The sequence below is a fragment of the Sceloporus occidentalis genome, unplaced genomic scaffold (assembly GCF_023333645.1).
Source record: "Sceloporus occidentalis isolate IW3139 unplaced genomic scaffold, rSceOcc1.0.p SCAF_1, whole genome shotgun sequence".
In the NCBI taxonomy this organism is placed as follows: domain Eukaryota; kingdom Metazoa; phylum Chordata; class Lepidosauria; order Squamata; family Phrynosomatidae; genus Sceloporus; species Sceloporus occidentalis.
Window position 1 is genome coordinate 151,782,670 of NW_028316981.1, and position 17,080 is coordinate 151,799,749.

Below are 17,080 nucleotides of genomic sequence, written 5' to 3' on the forward strand. Positions count from 1 at the left end.
GGCCAGAGGCTCAGGGGGCAGCAGGGGGCCCTCCTCCTCCTCCTCCTGGGCCCCAGCAGGCAGGGAGCATCCCCCCCGGGATGGACTGGCCACGCCGGACCCCCAATGCCCCCTCTCCTCCTCCTCAAGGCCCAAAGCAGTGCCCCCGGTGCCAGGGAGGGAAGAATGCTCAGTGCCCAGTGCACCCCCAATGCTCAGTGCCCAAGTAATGCCCCTCCCAATGCCCAGTGGCCCTCCCCAATGCCAATGCCCCCTGCGGTGCCTCCTCCCAAGGCTCGATGCCCCCCCGTGCTCAGTGATAAATGCCCAACGCAACCCTCCCAATGCTCAGTGCAGCTCTCCTTCCCAATGTCCAAAGCTAATGCCCCCAGTACTCAGTGCCCAACGCCAATGCCTCTCCCAGTGCCCACTCTAGTGCCTCCTCCCGATTCTCAATGCTAATGCCCCCAATGCCTAGCGCCCAACAGAGTGTCTCCTCCCAATGCTCAATATTAATGCCCCCAATGCCCAACATAATGTCCCTCCCAATGCCCCCTCCCAATACCCAATGGCCCTTTTCAATGCCAATGCCCAATGCAGTGCCCCCTCCCAGTACTCAATGCTAATGCCCCCAATGCCCAATGCAATGCCCCTTCCAATGCCCAATAGAGTGCCTCCTCCCACCACTCAGTGCTAATGCCCCCAACTCCCAGTGCCCAGCCTAGGGCCTCCTCAGTGCCCTCCAGACCAGCCGCCCATCTCCCAGGGCCCCTTTCCAGGAGCCACACTCAGAGGCAGCATGGGCATCTCCCGCTGCCCTGGGCCCAAGGCCCCCCTCTGGCTCCCCGGCGGGGACAGGAGCCCCAGCAGCCCCGCCTGCTGCCAGGGAGGCTCTGACTGCGGAGGGGCAAGGCAGTCTCTGGGGCGCCCCCCGGAGGAGAGGCTTGGAGCGGCCCTCTTCAGGTGGGCCACATGGCCCCAGCAGCCGCAAAGGAGGACGTCCCAGAAGAAGGGAGGCCGTGGCCCAAGAAAAGCTAAAGAACACTCCTCTAGGAATGGAAATCCATGCCTCTTGGTCGTGCTCAAAAGGGAGGACATTTTGGAATCTCCCCTGGACAGAAGATGTCAGACCCCTCCTGGAAAAGGAGGACGGCTGCTCACCCTAGCTTTCTTGTTGCGTGCCTTTAAGGCATTCCTGACTTATGGGGTTTTCTCCACCAGATGTTCTCAACACTGCCTTCCCTTTGAGGCCGAGAGAGTGTGACTTGCCCGAAGTCACCCAGTGGGTTTCATTGGCCAAGCTGGGAATCAAACCTTGGACTCCAGAGTCACAGTCCAATAATCAAACCATTACGGTATCCCATAGACCTTTAAATGGTCATTGTGGCTGTGGCTGAGCAGGAGGAATGCTCTGTTTTAATGTGTTTTACCATGCTTCATAGTAAGGCAACATATGCACACAGACTCAGACATACGTGGGGGAAGTCAAAGACATCACCATGTCAGTCTGGAAAACCAGTCTGCAAAGAAATCTTGTAGTATCTTGAGACTAACTGAAAGCAAGAAGCTGATGGCACATGCTTTCCTAGACTTCAGTCTATTTCCCATTCCATGCATCTGAGGCTCAATTCTAGGAAAGCTCCTGCTACCATAGTCTCTAAAGTGCTACAAGATCCCTTATACATATGTATGTGTCTGTATTTAGGCTCTACATATATAATAATATTAATAATTTGTTTTATTTATATACCGCTATTCCAAAGATCATAGCGGTGAACAGCAAGTAAGCTAATTAGCAAGTAAGCTAATTTGCCCCCAACAGTCTGGGTACTCATTTTAGCGACCTCGGAAGGATGCAAGCCTGAGTCGAGCTTGGGCCCTTTTGCTGGTCTTGAACTCGCAACCTTGTGGTCTTGAGTGAATGGCTGCAGTACAGGCATTTAACCATTTACCAAGACTCACCTCCTATCACCATAATTTGACCAATTCACCACCCATCCTGCCTCATGTCTCCCTGTAACCCATGTTTTTTTATATACATATTTCCTGTCCTGCAAAAAGAAGATTTAGTGGAGTAGGCCTATCTTAGAGGCACAGCACACATCTTGTAGAAGAACAGAAGCCCTTTACAGCTTCCTTTCCTGCCTTTGAGCTCTGTATCCTGCATTCCAGGATACAGGGAAATGAATGGAAGGTTAAGAGGCAGAAACTGGCCAGCGGAAGCCTCTTTCCTCCCTTCCTTCAGCCGGTCTTTCCACCTTGCCATCTCCTGAGTTATATATGCACATATCCAACAAAGTAGAGTCAAGGAAATCTCACAGCAAGGCCAAAACTTTTCACATCCAAGTCCCCTCATGCCAGTCTGGGAGAAATGTGGTCCTCTAGATGTTGTTGGACTGTAATTCCCATTATTCCCCTTAACTGGTTAGGGTTTGAAGTACAGTCCAGTATCAGCTCCTGGCAAGCCTCACTTTATGTTACTGGGATACAAAAGTCAAGTCTGTCCTAAGAATCTTCTTTCCCTTTAAAAAGTAGATAAGGTCAGCTTAATAAGAAGACCCCAAAACTATATCTTAAAAAATGATATAGGGTATTGGTACTATTTTGCCAAGTGGTAGGTAAAGAATCAGCAGAGCACATAAAAATCAAACCCACCCTTCTCCTCCCATTCCATGGCCAGAAGCTGATCAGACTGCCAGTTTTCTTTAATCCTGGTGATCGGACAGTGTCCTCCACTACACCTGAGTGCAGCAGACAGGCCTGAAGGGTGTAGGCCAGGCTCCAGGGCATACTTTGCTACAGCCTCACCATCTGCTTGCTGCCTGAGGTAGCCACCTCAATCTCCCTAATGGCAGGGCCAGCCCTGGGCAGCAGTAGTACCCATGCAAGTTAATGTTCTTTAATTACTTCTTTACCAGAGTCAGCACCTAACTGCTCATGAAAACTTTCATAATATCATCAGGATTAAAAGCAGCACTGAACTCTTATGAGGAAAGGTAAAATATAAATTCGAACAGCAATAAAAATGTTGTTCACATGGGAGGAGGAGACATGATGTTTTCAGAACAGATGAGGCAGCTCTGCTTAGCAAGAGCACATATTCTGGCACAGTGCACTGATGGTACCTTCAAAGAAACTATGAAGGAGTTACTTCAACCTTGGGAGATGAAGGTCACATGAAAGAATAAAACGCCTTTTCTTAAACAAGCCTGGTCTTAGGCCTACTGTTATTGAGAGATCATGGAAACTTTTCACATCCAAGACCCAACTCTACGATTCATAAATTGTTTATATACCTTCCCACCTAGCAAGGACTCTGGAGCATTTTAACAAATTTAAGAAATTTGTAACATAAACCTCAGTTTAAAGTTAACCTCTGTGTATGCCCATCTGCCTCTTCCTCTCTCCAGAAGGAGCAGGTGATGAAGAGGAAAGCAGAGTTCTTGCACCACTCATCATTGTGGAGAGGAAGGGATTCTTACTACCAGAACATGCCCTTATTTGCACTAAATTATTGATTCACATGCCCATTCTAAAATGGCATGAATAAGCAACAGAGGTAATGTCATTGCTACAATCTACTTTACGCTGGAGGCATGACCCACTTGCTGATCCCAACTTAATTGAAGTCTGGGAGCATGTGAATGCATTTCCCCTTCTAATCTTGCAGTAAACAACTATTGCTGGAAAGGTGGAATTACTGAAATGTAGTGGTATGAAGAGATATTTTTTAAACTGGAGGAATTAGCTACTTTCCTTATAAACACACACAGAAGAAAATCACCAAAGTGTATCATCTGCCTGAGGTGTTTGTGCTCAAGTCAGTTTTTATTGTCAGCTCATCTGCAGCAAAACTGCAAAGCCCAGAATGTCCATCTACATTAGAAATGTCTCACCTTAACATTATACCACAGTGATGCTCAAATTAATAGGACTAGAGTGACTCCAAAAGTGATTGAAGACCCACTGTATGGAATAACACATGAATTTCTTGCTTTGTCTACCAGCAGGACATTATCCTTCTTTTCCCAGCCAGAAACCAGAGAGAAGAAGAAAAATACCAGGCAATTTATTGCTTACATGGCTAAGAGTCCATTGAACAGTACAGTACTGAGACAAAATAGTCACTACATGAAGTGGGGTTGGGAGGGAGAAAACAAAGGTTACACATCTCCATTTAGGTTTGTTCACTTAGGCTGAGACCTGCAATGCCATTATATGTACCTGCAATAGAATAATGCATACATACACAGCTCCCCTCCAAGGTCTGGACTGTGCTGAAAATGTAAGACCCAGGCCACAGTTGCAATTGCCATTCTGACACCTGTCCCCATATCTTCAGCCAGCCTGGGGTGTTCTACCTATTACTATCGCAAACAAAACAAAGGAAGAATTAAAACAGACGATAAACATCTTCATGTCCCTCTTGCTCAGCACTGGGTGCAAGTGGCCCATACAGATTGAAGAGCCATGCCATCATCCAAGGACTCAGAGACAGCCAAAAGATGTGTTCATACGCAATCCACAGACATGTGGTTAAGATGCCAAAAAGAATGGAGTCTATGCTTGTTGCCTATAGACAAGGAGCTGTAGGGATGGTAAAAGCTTTTGATTGTGAACTGGGGTGTGTGTATTTGTCCCCACACCATTTTTCCATAAACACTTTTCATCACACACATTCCACTCTTTCCCTATCCACTTAAGTACCAAACAAATGCTCATTCTAATCCCCCCATCTTTCTCCATGCCCTACATGCAATAATGCAACTGCTTCTAACGCAGGATGCCTAATCTAGATCAAGGGTGGGGAACCAGCAACTCTCTGCCCCACCTATACAGTTCAGCCCCACCTATCCAATAGTGAGGAGTGGTAGAAATTTAACCCTCCATTTTAATTCCTCCTCCATTATGTTTGGGGAAGTAATAGGCAGAATACCTCAGTTTAGCTAAAGATCAGGACAGCTTTGTGAAGGTAGAGCATGAAGGGGAAAGCTCAGCAGGTTGGCTGTGAAACTCACCTCTGAAGAGATTTTGTTCCCACCAACACAGCAGGGATCAGACAAAAGCACAGGAGTTGTTTGAAGCTTTTAGGGGGCCACTCCTGATCCCCAGAAAGCCTCTGTTACCCTAAAATAGTGCAAGAATGAGTGGAAGGCAATGGTGGCTAGCTTTCTATCCTGCCAAGCAGAAAGGGCTGCATCCGACCACACCCCAGCTACTGGCCAGGACGCAGGGAGAGATCCAAGAAAGCAAAGCTAATTTGATATATCTACCATACTGGGGGCCTTTCTTGGATGCCCAGTATTGTGGGGAAAAGAGGCATAAGCACTGCAGGGCACACACATTACTAAACAAAACAGAAATAACACACATACATACACAGGGCAGCTGTGTATGGGCAATATGGCCCCAGTAGCGCCAGCTTATATTGCACTTGAGTGAGGTATGTAAACATGGAACGGAGTTCAAACTACTACTCAGAACTGGCTCAAAACTCAAACCAGAATGGTTTGGGCCACAGGATTTAGCAAGAGAAAGAAGCCCTGCATGGGCACAAGGTTTAAGACAATGTCAAATGTAAACAGGAGAAACAAGATCTGTGAACTGCAGGGTTCTCTGCCAAGACTAGGGACATCAGGCACTTTCACCAACAGCCTGCACTCTTGCTTTGCTCCCGAGACTAATTCTACACTACTATGACTCTTCGAAGATTGTCCAGTTCATCTTTCTCCACTATCTATTCCTTCCACCTTAGTTCTGCAGTCTCCACTTGAACTGCACAATGTTTCTTCAGCTGCTAGAAAAGGAGGCCTTAGTGAGTGAGTGAGGTCTTTAGAGAAGTTTGAGTCTTTCTCTTCCTACTCCTTTTTCTCTTCCTCTTCAGGCTTCTGAGATGCAGAAACAACACAAGAACCAAGCTGCCAAAGACTTCACTTTCTCATTCTTCAGTTTGGTCAAGTCATTGGTCAAAAGGAGGCTGCAGCAAGGAATGGTGCTCTGCCCTCCTCTACTGCAATCTGATGGCTCAGAACAGGAGAAGCACAATCATAATGTCCAGGTAAGGATATCCCTGTGGTGAGTGGCAAACAAGGCTGCCATATCACGTTTCATCCAGGCATCAAAAACCTATTCTAGCTGAGCTTGCTCGGCTGGAGTGACCGCGTCACTGGTAGAGGCAGTTTGTGGAGGCCTGAGACAAAGAAGAAAGCAAAGAAGAGAGAGATGGATTAGACACAGATGAAGACCAATGTCTACAGGAGACGGAGACCAGCATCTACAGTTTCTCATCTTGCTACCTGAACAAGCAACTACCCAAGAAATTGTTTAGATTTAGATTTTAAAATTTTGTTATTAAGCATTTAAAAATTTTTATTGTTAAGTTTTTAAATTGATCCTCTTTATGAGCCATCTTGGGTTGCACTCTGGGAGAAAGGTGGCATACCAATGATTTAAAAAAAAAAAACCTGCTGCAAGCTATTCTTAGTGTGATGCTGATGATGGCCCATAAAAACAGAAAATATCAAGAGAAGACAAAAGCTACAGACAGGATGGATACATCCCTTACATGTAAGGAGACAAGTACAAAGGCAGAAAGGTTTCTTGGCCATATATTGGCAACTCTAGGTCACAGTGTCCAAGCATCATGTTCCCAGGGCCCAACCATCACGTACAGTGACCCCCCCAAAACATGGCTAACATGACCATTTTATTCTTCCTCCTCCGTCATATTGCACTCCCTGCTGACCAACCATTGTATGGAATATACTTTTAAAAAGTAATTTGCTGTATAACACAAAGCCTCAAAAGTAACTTGCTACCATTACTCCCTTGGGTTACTAATTACTTTTACTTCCTTTTGGCAGGAAGGAAATCTATCTTTAAAAGGAAACTGCCTAGTTTGCAGGGGTGGGTGGGAATTTTAGTCCCAAAATGTAACAAGTTTACTACTTGCATGAACTTCTTTTTACTAACTGCATGACTAAAACAACATTACCAATCGTTACATTATTTGCAGAAGGATTTTCTTAATGCAAAAGAAATGCTGTTACTTGTAACCTGTTATCTCCAAGCTCTGGAATCATCCCACTTAACAATCCTCATTCCACAAAGTGGAAGCAGAAGAACTTGAAGGAAAAGACCCCACTTACCAAAGGCCCTGATAAGTTCAGCTTGTACCGCCCAGGTGAATTTCTTCACAAGGCAAAGAGTAGTGAGGCCAGCAAAGAGCATGTTGTAGAGAAAGACAATGTAGAAGTTGCCCAGCCAGTTAAACCTTCCAAAGTCACCTAACAGGTCAAACCTTGTGATCCCTGGAACAAAAAGATAAAGAGAAGTAAGATGTCTCCCATGAGGCAGACATTTACGTCTTCAAAACCATCTCCTAATTCAGTTAGCAATTCTCTAGTTTACATCTCTTCCTAGACTTTCCTGAAGGTTTTTGCACTAAACAACAGACACATTATCTCAAAAACATATACAGCACTTTTTTCCAGGCACAGTTTTCCTTTTAGTTTTATCCAATGTGTGTATCAGTAACAGAAGCACACTCCCACTCCACATTCAGTTATCTAGTGTTTCCACTCTCCCCTGTAACATGACAGCACTGTGATACCATAAAAACAGCATGACCACTTTCTCATTTCTTACTCCCAAGAGAGGTGTTCGTTGGAACAGTCAACAGTCAGGAATTATGGGAGCTGAAGTTCAAATCATCTGGAGGGCCAAAGGTTGAGAACCACTGTCCTGTGACAATGATGGGAATATTCCTTCCACCAAAAATTGGAAAAAAGAAGCTCCAAGAGAAACATCAACCCCCTTGTCAACTTTACTGTCCTATCCTAATTCTTCACAATTGTGAGGATATCCCTCTCCAGTCTTTATGATTTCATTTATCAGAAATACATTATAGGGAGATCGTAGTTCATTATATTTTACAGTTTCACAAGCACACCGAGAAAAAACATGGTCTCTGAGGCCAGATGCAGAATGCGGCATTCTCACCACTTTTTTTTTTAAAGCAAGGTTCTAAACTATATAGTTCTGAAAACAGGTATGGGGCAGTACCTGCTGAAGCCTTAAAAGGGAAAGGAGGGGATGAAATAAGCTTCTGGGGGACAGATCTCCATTACTCTATCATTTCTCACTCTTTCCAAAAATCAACGGAACTAAAAGTATGCAAAATAAATACACATGTTGAATCCACATTATCTATGGTGATAACACCATTTAGTGTGAAGTCAAAGGCTTTCATGGCCAGCATCCATGGTTTTTTGTGGGTTTTTCGGGCTATGTGGCCATGTGCTAGAAAATTTTCTTCCTGACGTTACACCAGCATCTGTGGCTGGCATTTTCAGAGAAAGATTCTCTGAAGATGCCAGCCACAGATGCCGGCGAAACGGCAGGAAGAAAATTTTCTAGAACATGGCTACATAGCCCGAAAAACCCACAAAAACAACACCATTTAGGTTTTGATTCTACAATATGCAAAAGCATAAAAACCCTGGCTACCAGTTAATTTTCAACTGTTAGGTTAAAGCTTTACTTGTCGAGCCCCAGGAAGCTGGGAGGATTCCATGAATAAGAGGGATGAGACTTACCCAAAGTACGAGACAAAACAGGGAGTGCACAGCTCAACACCAGGAGGGAGACACAGTTCCCAATGATCTGCAGAGAGAACACAGCTTGAAAAATTGCCACTTATGCACTTCTTGCCTGCTATCTGCATCCCTCCCAAACTAGTCCTACACAATATTGTTCCCCACCTTGATCCATGGGGAGAGGTGAGTAAGAAATAAAATAAATATCATTACTATTACTACTTGCTTTTCTTTTACCCTCAGACCATCTCCTCAACCGAGCCATGAAGTGGGTAGACCTTCCCCAAAAGAAGAAAGGGAAATAATAGGCCCTGGATCACATGTGACTGTACTGACTGATAACTAGATTAATTATGGGTCTGTACAGACAGGGCAAAATAAAACTGCTTTGAGTCACTTTGGAGGTATACTGTTTAAATGATGCATGCTTCCTAAGAGGCCAGAAGCTGTACCAAAGCTGTGGTCCAGTCCTTAGGATTGGAGCGTGGCTTTGGCATGACTTCTGGCCTCTAAGGAAGCATGCATCACTTAAACAGCATACCTCCAAAGTGACCCAAAGCAGCTTTATTTTGCCCTGTCTGTACGGGCCCTATGTTCGTCTTCTCAGCTGACAGGAGACGACAGGACTGCAGACTACTAGCAACTCTCCTGGAACTGTGACCCCTTACTATGCCATGTGCCTCTTCCTGGGTGGAGACTGGAAAGGAACAGAGGGACTGCCTGTAGCACAATGTGTAACTCACAGCTCAAGCACAGACCTGAGATGGCAGCAGCCTCCAACATTCTCCTGTACACCAGCAGCATCCCTGACCTGTAGATCATTTCTACCCAGGAAATGGAAGATGTGCTCAAGGTCTCTGACATAGTGGAAGTAACGCAAGCTTCTCCTCCTCTTTCCTCTCCCACTCATTCCAATGACACTGGAAGCTCACTTGGCATTTGACTAGAAATACTAGCTGAGAGGCAGTATCTTAACTACAATCGTTTGGTTTTCAGATAGGAGGCTATACCAGAGCTCTTAGTTGTCTCTGCTGCAACTCAGTATGAATTCAGTCTCTCACTCCTCGTTCATGTCACCAAATCCTAAATATCAACAGCCTAGCTGATTCTCCAGCTTCTGTGTGAGATTCCGCAGCCCAGCCCTCTTTCAAAAATTTAAAAATTCCAACAATTCTGTGAGTGATCCTCCCTCCCTAGCTAGTTAAAAGTATCTGAACAATATGCTCTTTCCTTTCTGACATCTGTATTTCTAGCATTCCATGACATCATGGCAGTTCATCCAATGGAATGTTTTGAGGGGAGGTTATAAGTGAGAGTAGGCCATTTTAAAATGTGTTATATAAGATGACAAGAAGACCTACCTTAGTCATAGCTGTATCATGCTGCTCAGGTAGCAGTTTGGTAAACAAAGGGGAGCTGTAGAACCCCACAACAGAGGAAACCATTAGATAGCTAAGACAGCAGAATGTTAAGGAAAAACAGTGGAGCAATCATCAAGCTGCCTGTTGCTGAAGATGGGAGGAAAGAGGCTGCTACTTACCACTGCTCTAATTGCTGTCACAAATCCTACACCTTACTGCAACCACCCAAATATTTTTGCCTGAGTGGGCCTTTGCTCAGAAGAAACGATGACCCTATATGGAGGCTTTGGGCCCTGGCTGGATCTCCAGAGCAGGTATCCACCTGGTGTACTACTTGGAAGAAACAGTGCAAAGTAAGGTAAATTGGATGGCTGGCTGTTCTACAGAACCATATTGTCACTCCTGTTACCACCATATTAGGTGGTAGCTGGCGTACAGCTCTCAGACACAAAAGCTATTCTGCCCATGGTGACTTATGAAAGTAAGAAACAAAGAACCCTTCTGTGGTTGCAGGGTTCACACAATTCCCTGCTGCCTCTTATATGCAATTTCATTGGGGGGGGGGGGGGGAGAGCTAGTAGGCTGGGTAGAAGAATTTCCACAAAACACACTTTTTGATCAAACCTTTTAACTCTCCTTCATCACTTCCTACAGAGGCTCAGAAAAAGAGCTAAAATTAATTTTTTTAGGTTATGCTCCCCAAGAGGAGGCAAGATTTTCCTGACACACTTTGATAAGCATAACAGGCAGCGATAATAGAATTGTATGGCAACAAAGGAGGAGATCAGATGAAGTGTTTAAGATAGTCAAAGAAACTGGGTTTAGAGCTGATAACAGAAAAAAACAAATGAAACTGAAAGGGAATCAGCGAATGCCAGTAGAACTTGCCTGGTGACATTCATATCTCTAAAAAGTGATGATGAAGCACCCAGAGAGGCACTCTGCAAAAGGATACAATATGAGGATCACCTGCAAAGCTGCTCCAAAAGAGCCAAAGACAGAGAAGGAAACTTTTCCCAGAGGTGCATCCTGTGAAGAAAGAGAACAAAGAGAAATACAAAGCTCAGGGAGGAAGAAGGAACTGAATAGTCCTCTGTTCAGGACTCCTTCACAGCAAGAACCTGAATTCTGAAACTAAAACCCAAAATTCCTGTGTGTCATAGTAGTAGTACCCTCTCATTTCTGTTTAGATTTCAAAACCATATGAGATTGTCATATTTTGGACACATCATGAGAAGACACAATTTACGATAAATGACAATAATACTTGATAAGATAGAAGGCAGGAGGGGAAAATGAAGACTGCATTCCAGATTGATAGACTCAATCAAGGAAGCTATAACCCTAATTCTACCAAGACCTGGGCAGTGTGGTGGAGGACAAGGGTTACTTGTAGCTCATTGATTCATAGGGTTGCCATAAGTTGAAGCTGATGGCAGTAAACAACAACAAATGGCCAACGAAGGACAGTAGGGCAGAGAAAGGCTAGGGAATCTATAACCTTCAACTGGACTGCAAATCCCATGATTCCTCACCAATGCCTATCTTATCTGGGGTGTTGGGTAATGTAATCTAACATAATCTGGAAGGCCAAGCGTTCCTCAGTTCTAGTCCAGGCAAATGTCTGGAGAAATCCAAGTAGCAGAAAATCAAAGCAGGATCAGGAACTGAGCATGCCTCCTCAGCTCTTTGCACTTCTCCATAACCAAGATAGGGCTATATTCATTTAGTTACTCTTGGTGAAACATTTTCTTCTATCAGCAGACCAGAAAGTAAGAGATGTCCCTCATGTGTCCTCAAATCTGCCACATGGCTCTTGGGACCCTCTAGTTTTGAAGGGGAGGAGAAGTCATAGAATAATGGAATCTTAAGAGCTGTAAGGTTTCACAAAGGCCACCTTGTCCAACCCCTTGCCATGCAGGAATATATAATCAAAGCACTCCTGGAAGATACTCATCCAACTTCTGTTTAAAGATTTCCGAAGATGGAGACTCCTACTGGATGAGAGGAAGCCTGTGTGCATGATGCTACATCAGACACTAAGCTAATCGGCTAAACTGGAACAATTTATACAAGTTCCAGAACTCAGATTTTGTTTTTTTCTTAGCATGGTGAAAACACATAGTTCTGAATGAATGCAAAGTAAGGAGACAGCCATTTATAGAGTGGCTTTTATCCATCAAGGCTCATTAAGCTTTTTAATCTGCATTTTATATGTGGAAAAGCAAATGTAGCACAGACAACAGCTAAAGAGGTGACAAGAGCTTCCTTTTCTCTCACCTGGATTCCTCTCGGCATTGCAGCATCATCTAACAGCAGCTCCAAGACATGGAAACACACAACAAGAACAGAGATGCCCTGGAAAAGCCAATCAGGTTAGGGGAGGGGGAGAGACCTTATTACAGCATCTTAAATCCCAGCTAAAGCTGCAGAGCTTTTGCAAAAAATAGTTATCCTTTTGGGCACAATTTAATGCAAATTATCAAATCCGGGGAAAAAATCCTTAAATCTGACAGAGACAGTAGAAAATCTCTTCTCTTCTTCTCTTTTAGGGACATATAAGAACTCACCTGTAGGGTTATCGAAAGGAAACCTGATTTTAGGTCCCTGCTCCCAGCTCCAATAAAAATTCAACATTGGACACATGGTCCAAACCACACCTTGGGAAGCTTTTCTTAAACTTCCTCTCTAGCGGCGCTTTGCTGCCCCCTAGTGGATTCTGTGCCCAAGGGTGAATTAGATAAGAATCACAGCAACCTGAGTTTGCACCCCTCTGTGACATCAAAACTATTGTTGCTATTCCAATCTCTTCTTTGTTCAGTGTGGCAAGATAATTCGTTCTCGGTTTTCTATGCCTAGGCATATCTTTAAAGTTGTTGCATTGTGTGCTCTTAATTCTTTGCTGCATGGTAAAGTCTACTGCTATCTTACTCAGCTTTACAAAAAGGAATTAGCCAAATCCATGGAAAAGAGGATTACCACCAGCTAACAGAGCTAAAATTGGAACCTCCATGCTCATGCAGTTTACAGGCATAGGGACAAATCAAACAGGATGGCTGTCTAACCACTGTGTCCCTTTCCAACATGTCAAATGAAAGTATATAAACATTTTCTTTTAACCACCCCATTCCACACATGGTAGCTGTATATTATGGGAAGCTTTTTCCCAAACAATATTTTTGGGCTAAGTGATGCAGACAAAAGACTTTATGTATACCAAATTGGAACTTTCATTGTTGATTTTTGCCCCAACATTTATTGTCAAATGGCATCTAATGTAAATATTTACCGTCAGAGTCAGCAAAGACAGCATGGCCAATGGGTAGCCCAAGTTCCGCTGCCAAGCTGAGGCTTTGCGACGTGTTTCTGTAAAAATAAAAAGACACACAACATACATGAGTGAACGGTTGAAAGCTTAATAGCTGTTAAGCCAATCTGTGTTAATGGCAAAAGGATCTTGTATCACATTTGAGACTAACTTAATGAAAGAAGATGGTACCATGAACTTTCCTAGATTTGAGTCTAATTTCTCAGATGCATGGAGTAGAGGATCCAGAGATAAACTTATACAAGAAGGCTATGTGTGAGAATAGCAATAAAAATGCAAAATGTATAGGTATAGAGATGAAATGACAAGCTCAGTTTTAATTATGGTTGTTGGGGCACAAATGCAGGAGAAAAAATGTTGCCTAAAGGTAAGGTGAACAGATAACCATAGAGGTTATCTATGGTAGAGGAGTATTGGAATGTAGTATGTGGACTAGAAAGGAGATGTGTTGAAATGGCCAAGACAGTCCTCATAAGTCTGGGTATTAACTAGTCCTATAATATGTGCAATGTGCCAGGAAACTACTGCCTCTGTTCAACCAACTTTTTATGCACTGCAGTTTGAGGATATATTCAAATTCTGTTATTTTTCTTTCCAGTCTTGATTTGTAGTATTTTTGTTCAAGAACTGCTGTTCTGCAGTCGTATGGGCAGGTATACTGTCTATAGCTCCTTGCACCATCTTAGAATTAGTAGAAATAGGATTATGTACCAAAGGTACACAACATACATTTGCTTCATCTACCTAATTCATCCAAGCAACAACACCCAGCTTTTCTTGATGCAGATATGAATCTTTTTATTTTAATGTTTTAAAACTATACCAGTAGGGAAAGTACTCGCTACCAACGTCAAAGTGAAACGATACACCAAATAGCTACTTTGATGGTCCCAAACTTGATGCCTTCTTGATGTGCTGGACTACATGCCACATCATCCCCAGCCAGCATGGCTGTTCGGGATGGTGGGGATTTTACTCCAAAACATCAGAAGGGTCCCAAGTTGGAGAAAGCTAGTCTATATGGATAGAATGCTTGGAGGAAACAACTACTTCTCCCACTCCACTTTCTTCTTACCCAGTGTTATTCTGTGTGCATGAATTGCCAGATATTGTTGTCTCAGCACTTCCATATCAAAGTTGAGCCAGCAGGAAGTTTTCCCTGTGCAATGCAGAGACAGAAGGAAAAGTAACATCATAAGGAAAGAAGAGCAGGATCGGGGAGGAAGGAGAATCTGGATGGTGCTTATGCCTGGCAACTTCACTTCCAAGGCAACAGCACAAAAGTGGAGAACCTTTTGCCATCCACGTGTTCGGGACTGCAGCTCCTACAAATCCTTAACCATTGGCCATGCTGCCTGGGACTTCTGAGAGTTGGAGTCCAAAATACCCAGAGGGCCAAAGATTCCAATCTGTGTATTAAAGAGTGGCGAAAGAGTTTTTGAATAAGCGCCACACAAGTCCCAACTCCATCCTGAGTGGGATGCTTACCAGAGTTGATCTTGCGAGAAATGGCAGCCTCTTCAAACCCTGTACAGTTCAGTTGCTCATCTAAATCTTCCAGTAACTAGAGGGAGAGAAAAATATATGAAATACTAGACCAAGTGATTCCCAAACTGTGCCTTTTAAGTAATTTAGGACCAGCTCCCAGAAGCCTAACTCATGTTGGCCATGGTCTGGGATTCTGGGAGATGAAGTCCAAAATCCCTTAAAGGGCAGAGTTTGGGGATCACTGTACTAAACAATCAAAAATTCCCACATCAACACCGTGGACAAATCTGCTTGCTCTGTCCACCTTGCAATAATTATTAGAACACAAGACATGAGCAGGGAGGCAGAGGGTTTCCTTCATCAAGACTGTCTGGAACATGACACTTTTGCTTAATCCCCTTCTTTCATGCCTCCTTCCTGAAAAGCATCTGAGATACCATCAGACACGGCACAGACAGTTTCAAGTTTATTCACACACCTGTTGAGTTAAACCTTGTTACATTTAATTGCTCTTACCCTGGGCTTTACCAGCAGTGTCCCAGTGACTGTGAACATACGAGATAGGCCGAAGGGTGTGCACACTGCAGAGAGACACAGAAAGAATAAAGCTGTGAACATCAACACCTGTCTTGAATCCATCTGCCAGCAGAGGGTGCCACTCTCCACATTCAAGGAACTGCAGGTTCAGTGGGGAACAGAAGACTCCTCTGCCTATTTTGCAAAGCCACAAAGCCATTTCACTTGCACAGGGCCAGATGCAGAAAATCTTCTCGGTATAAGGACAGCTCTGGGAATTCAGCTGGCCCAGAAAGGTCTGTCTTGCTCAAATCTTATCTCATTCAGCAGGGACTGGATCTCTTCACTGCTTTTGGTTATCACAGCTCCCTTCTCCCAGTCTGCAAGATGAGAGGCAGGCTGGTTGAGAGTGGGAAGAAGGAGCTCTGGAACCTGTAGTCTGAAAAAATAATTCCCCCTCCACCCCAGCTCAGCCTTGCTTCAACATGATCCTTCTTGGGACTTGTATAGGGTGAACTGCAGGCAGTTTCAGAAACATTCTGTCCTGCTGGACACACCCTCATGTGAGAGATACATAGTTTGGCACAAAGAGCCACAGAAAAGCTAGATGAGATCCTACATGAAGCTGGTGGGCGAAATGACCACACCCTTACATTTCTTCAAAAGCCGTTTCTATCCATTTGTTTCCTAAGATGAGGTATACTGTACACAAAAAAGTCAACAAACTGGCCTAGGCAGATGATTACCCCAAACTGGTGTTCAGGCAGCTTCCTTTCTAAGAGGTAAAGCAGTATCAGTCTCCTTAACAGAATCTTAAAGAAGAGATGCAGAATGAGCCAGGTTGACCATGCCACAGTTTTAAAAGGAAGAGTTGGTTATCCAAAGTAATTAAACAAAATGCAAATCTGGCCAGGACACCTGGACACTTCAAGCTTCTCGTCCTCCCTGCACTTTTGGCCTGCCATGGACTTCTCTGTCCCCTGCCATCACCACCAATACCCTCCTCATGTGTCCCAATAAAAAAATTAAATTGACTGGCTTACACAAGAGCAGCAGCACACCAAACAGGGAGATACACGAGTAGAGGTAAGGGAGGTAGTACTCCCAGAGGTCTGTGAGAGAAAATAGAGTAAAAAGAAACATGTCATCCTCACAAGGGCAAAGGCAAAAAGGGAGATTAAAAACACAGAGCAGTTTCAGCCATCTTTTCCAGAACACAAAAGCTTTATTTTATTTGTATTTTATTTATACCCCACTTTTTGTCAACATAGGATACAAGACATTTTATAATACATCTTAAAAGAAAATACAGGTAAAAATCTGATGGTAAAAAAAGCTTTAAAAAATTAAATAAGCCATCCTATTGAAACACTACAATTTAAGACAACCTAAAATATTTTTTTTAAAAAGAATAAAGGTAGAGCACACATATACATCCCACTAAACAGCCCTTCTGTATAACCAACGGATCCCCAAATGCCTCTTTATATAAAAAGGTTTCTACCTGCCAGTAGAAGGGGAGCAGAAGAGGGAAAGTACCCTGAGACTTCCTCCAAAAGTCAGGATCTTTCACTGGGGGCCATGGTGGGGAATTAACTGGCAGTGCAACTCAAGAGGTTCCTGATATCCAGTCTCCTTTTTTTTTTTTTTTTTTTTTTTTGCATAGCCTTCCCTAATCTGGCAGCTCTCTAGATGAGCTGGGCGGCAACCTCCAGCACCATCAGCTGGCACAGTCAATGGCTATGGTGGCTAAGGATTATGGGAGTTGTAGGCTAACACATCTTGAAGTTGCCAGTTTAAGGAAGACCTGT

The 17,080-nt window shown here is 43.9% G+C and overlaps 1 protein-coding gene across 1 annotated transcript in view; it reads right to left on the reverse strand.

The window, feature by feature from the left end:
• Positions 1 to 4,025: 4,025 nt before the first annotated feature.
• LMBR1L (limb development membrane protein 1 like) overlaps positions 4,026 to 17,080 on the reverse strand; it is a 38,458-nt gene continuing 25,403 nt past the window's right edge. The window contains exons 7-17 of the mRNA XM_089477562.1: positions 16,313 to 16,381; positions 15,270 to 15,334; positions 14,754 to 14,829; positions 14,341 to 14,424; positions 13,227 to 13,303; positions 12,218 to 12,295; positions 10,893 to 10,966; positions 9,938 to 10,028; positions 8,577 to 8,643; positions 7,128 to 7,289; positions 4,026 to 6,169 (exon numbers count right to left, since the gene is read on the reverse strand). Of these exons, the coding sequence (XP_089333688.1) occupies positions 6,111 to 6,169; positions 7,128 to 7,289; positions 8,577 to 8,643; positions 9,938 to 10,028; positions 10,893 to 10,966; positions 12,218 to 12,295; positions 13,227 to 13,303; positions 14,341 to 14,424; positions 14,754 to 14,829; positions 15,270 to 15,334; positions 16,313 to 16,381 (902 nt within the window). The 3' untranslated portion in view covers positions 4,026 to 6,110. The remainder of the gene's footprint in view (positions 6,170 to 7,127; positions 7,290 to 8,576; positions 8,644 to 9,937; positions 10,029 to 10,892; positions 10,967 to 12,217; positions 12,296 to 13,226; positions 13,304 to 14,340; positions 14,425 to 14,753; positions 14,830 to 15,269; positions 15,335 to 16,312; positions 16,382 to 17,080) is intronic.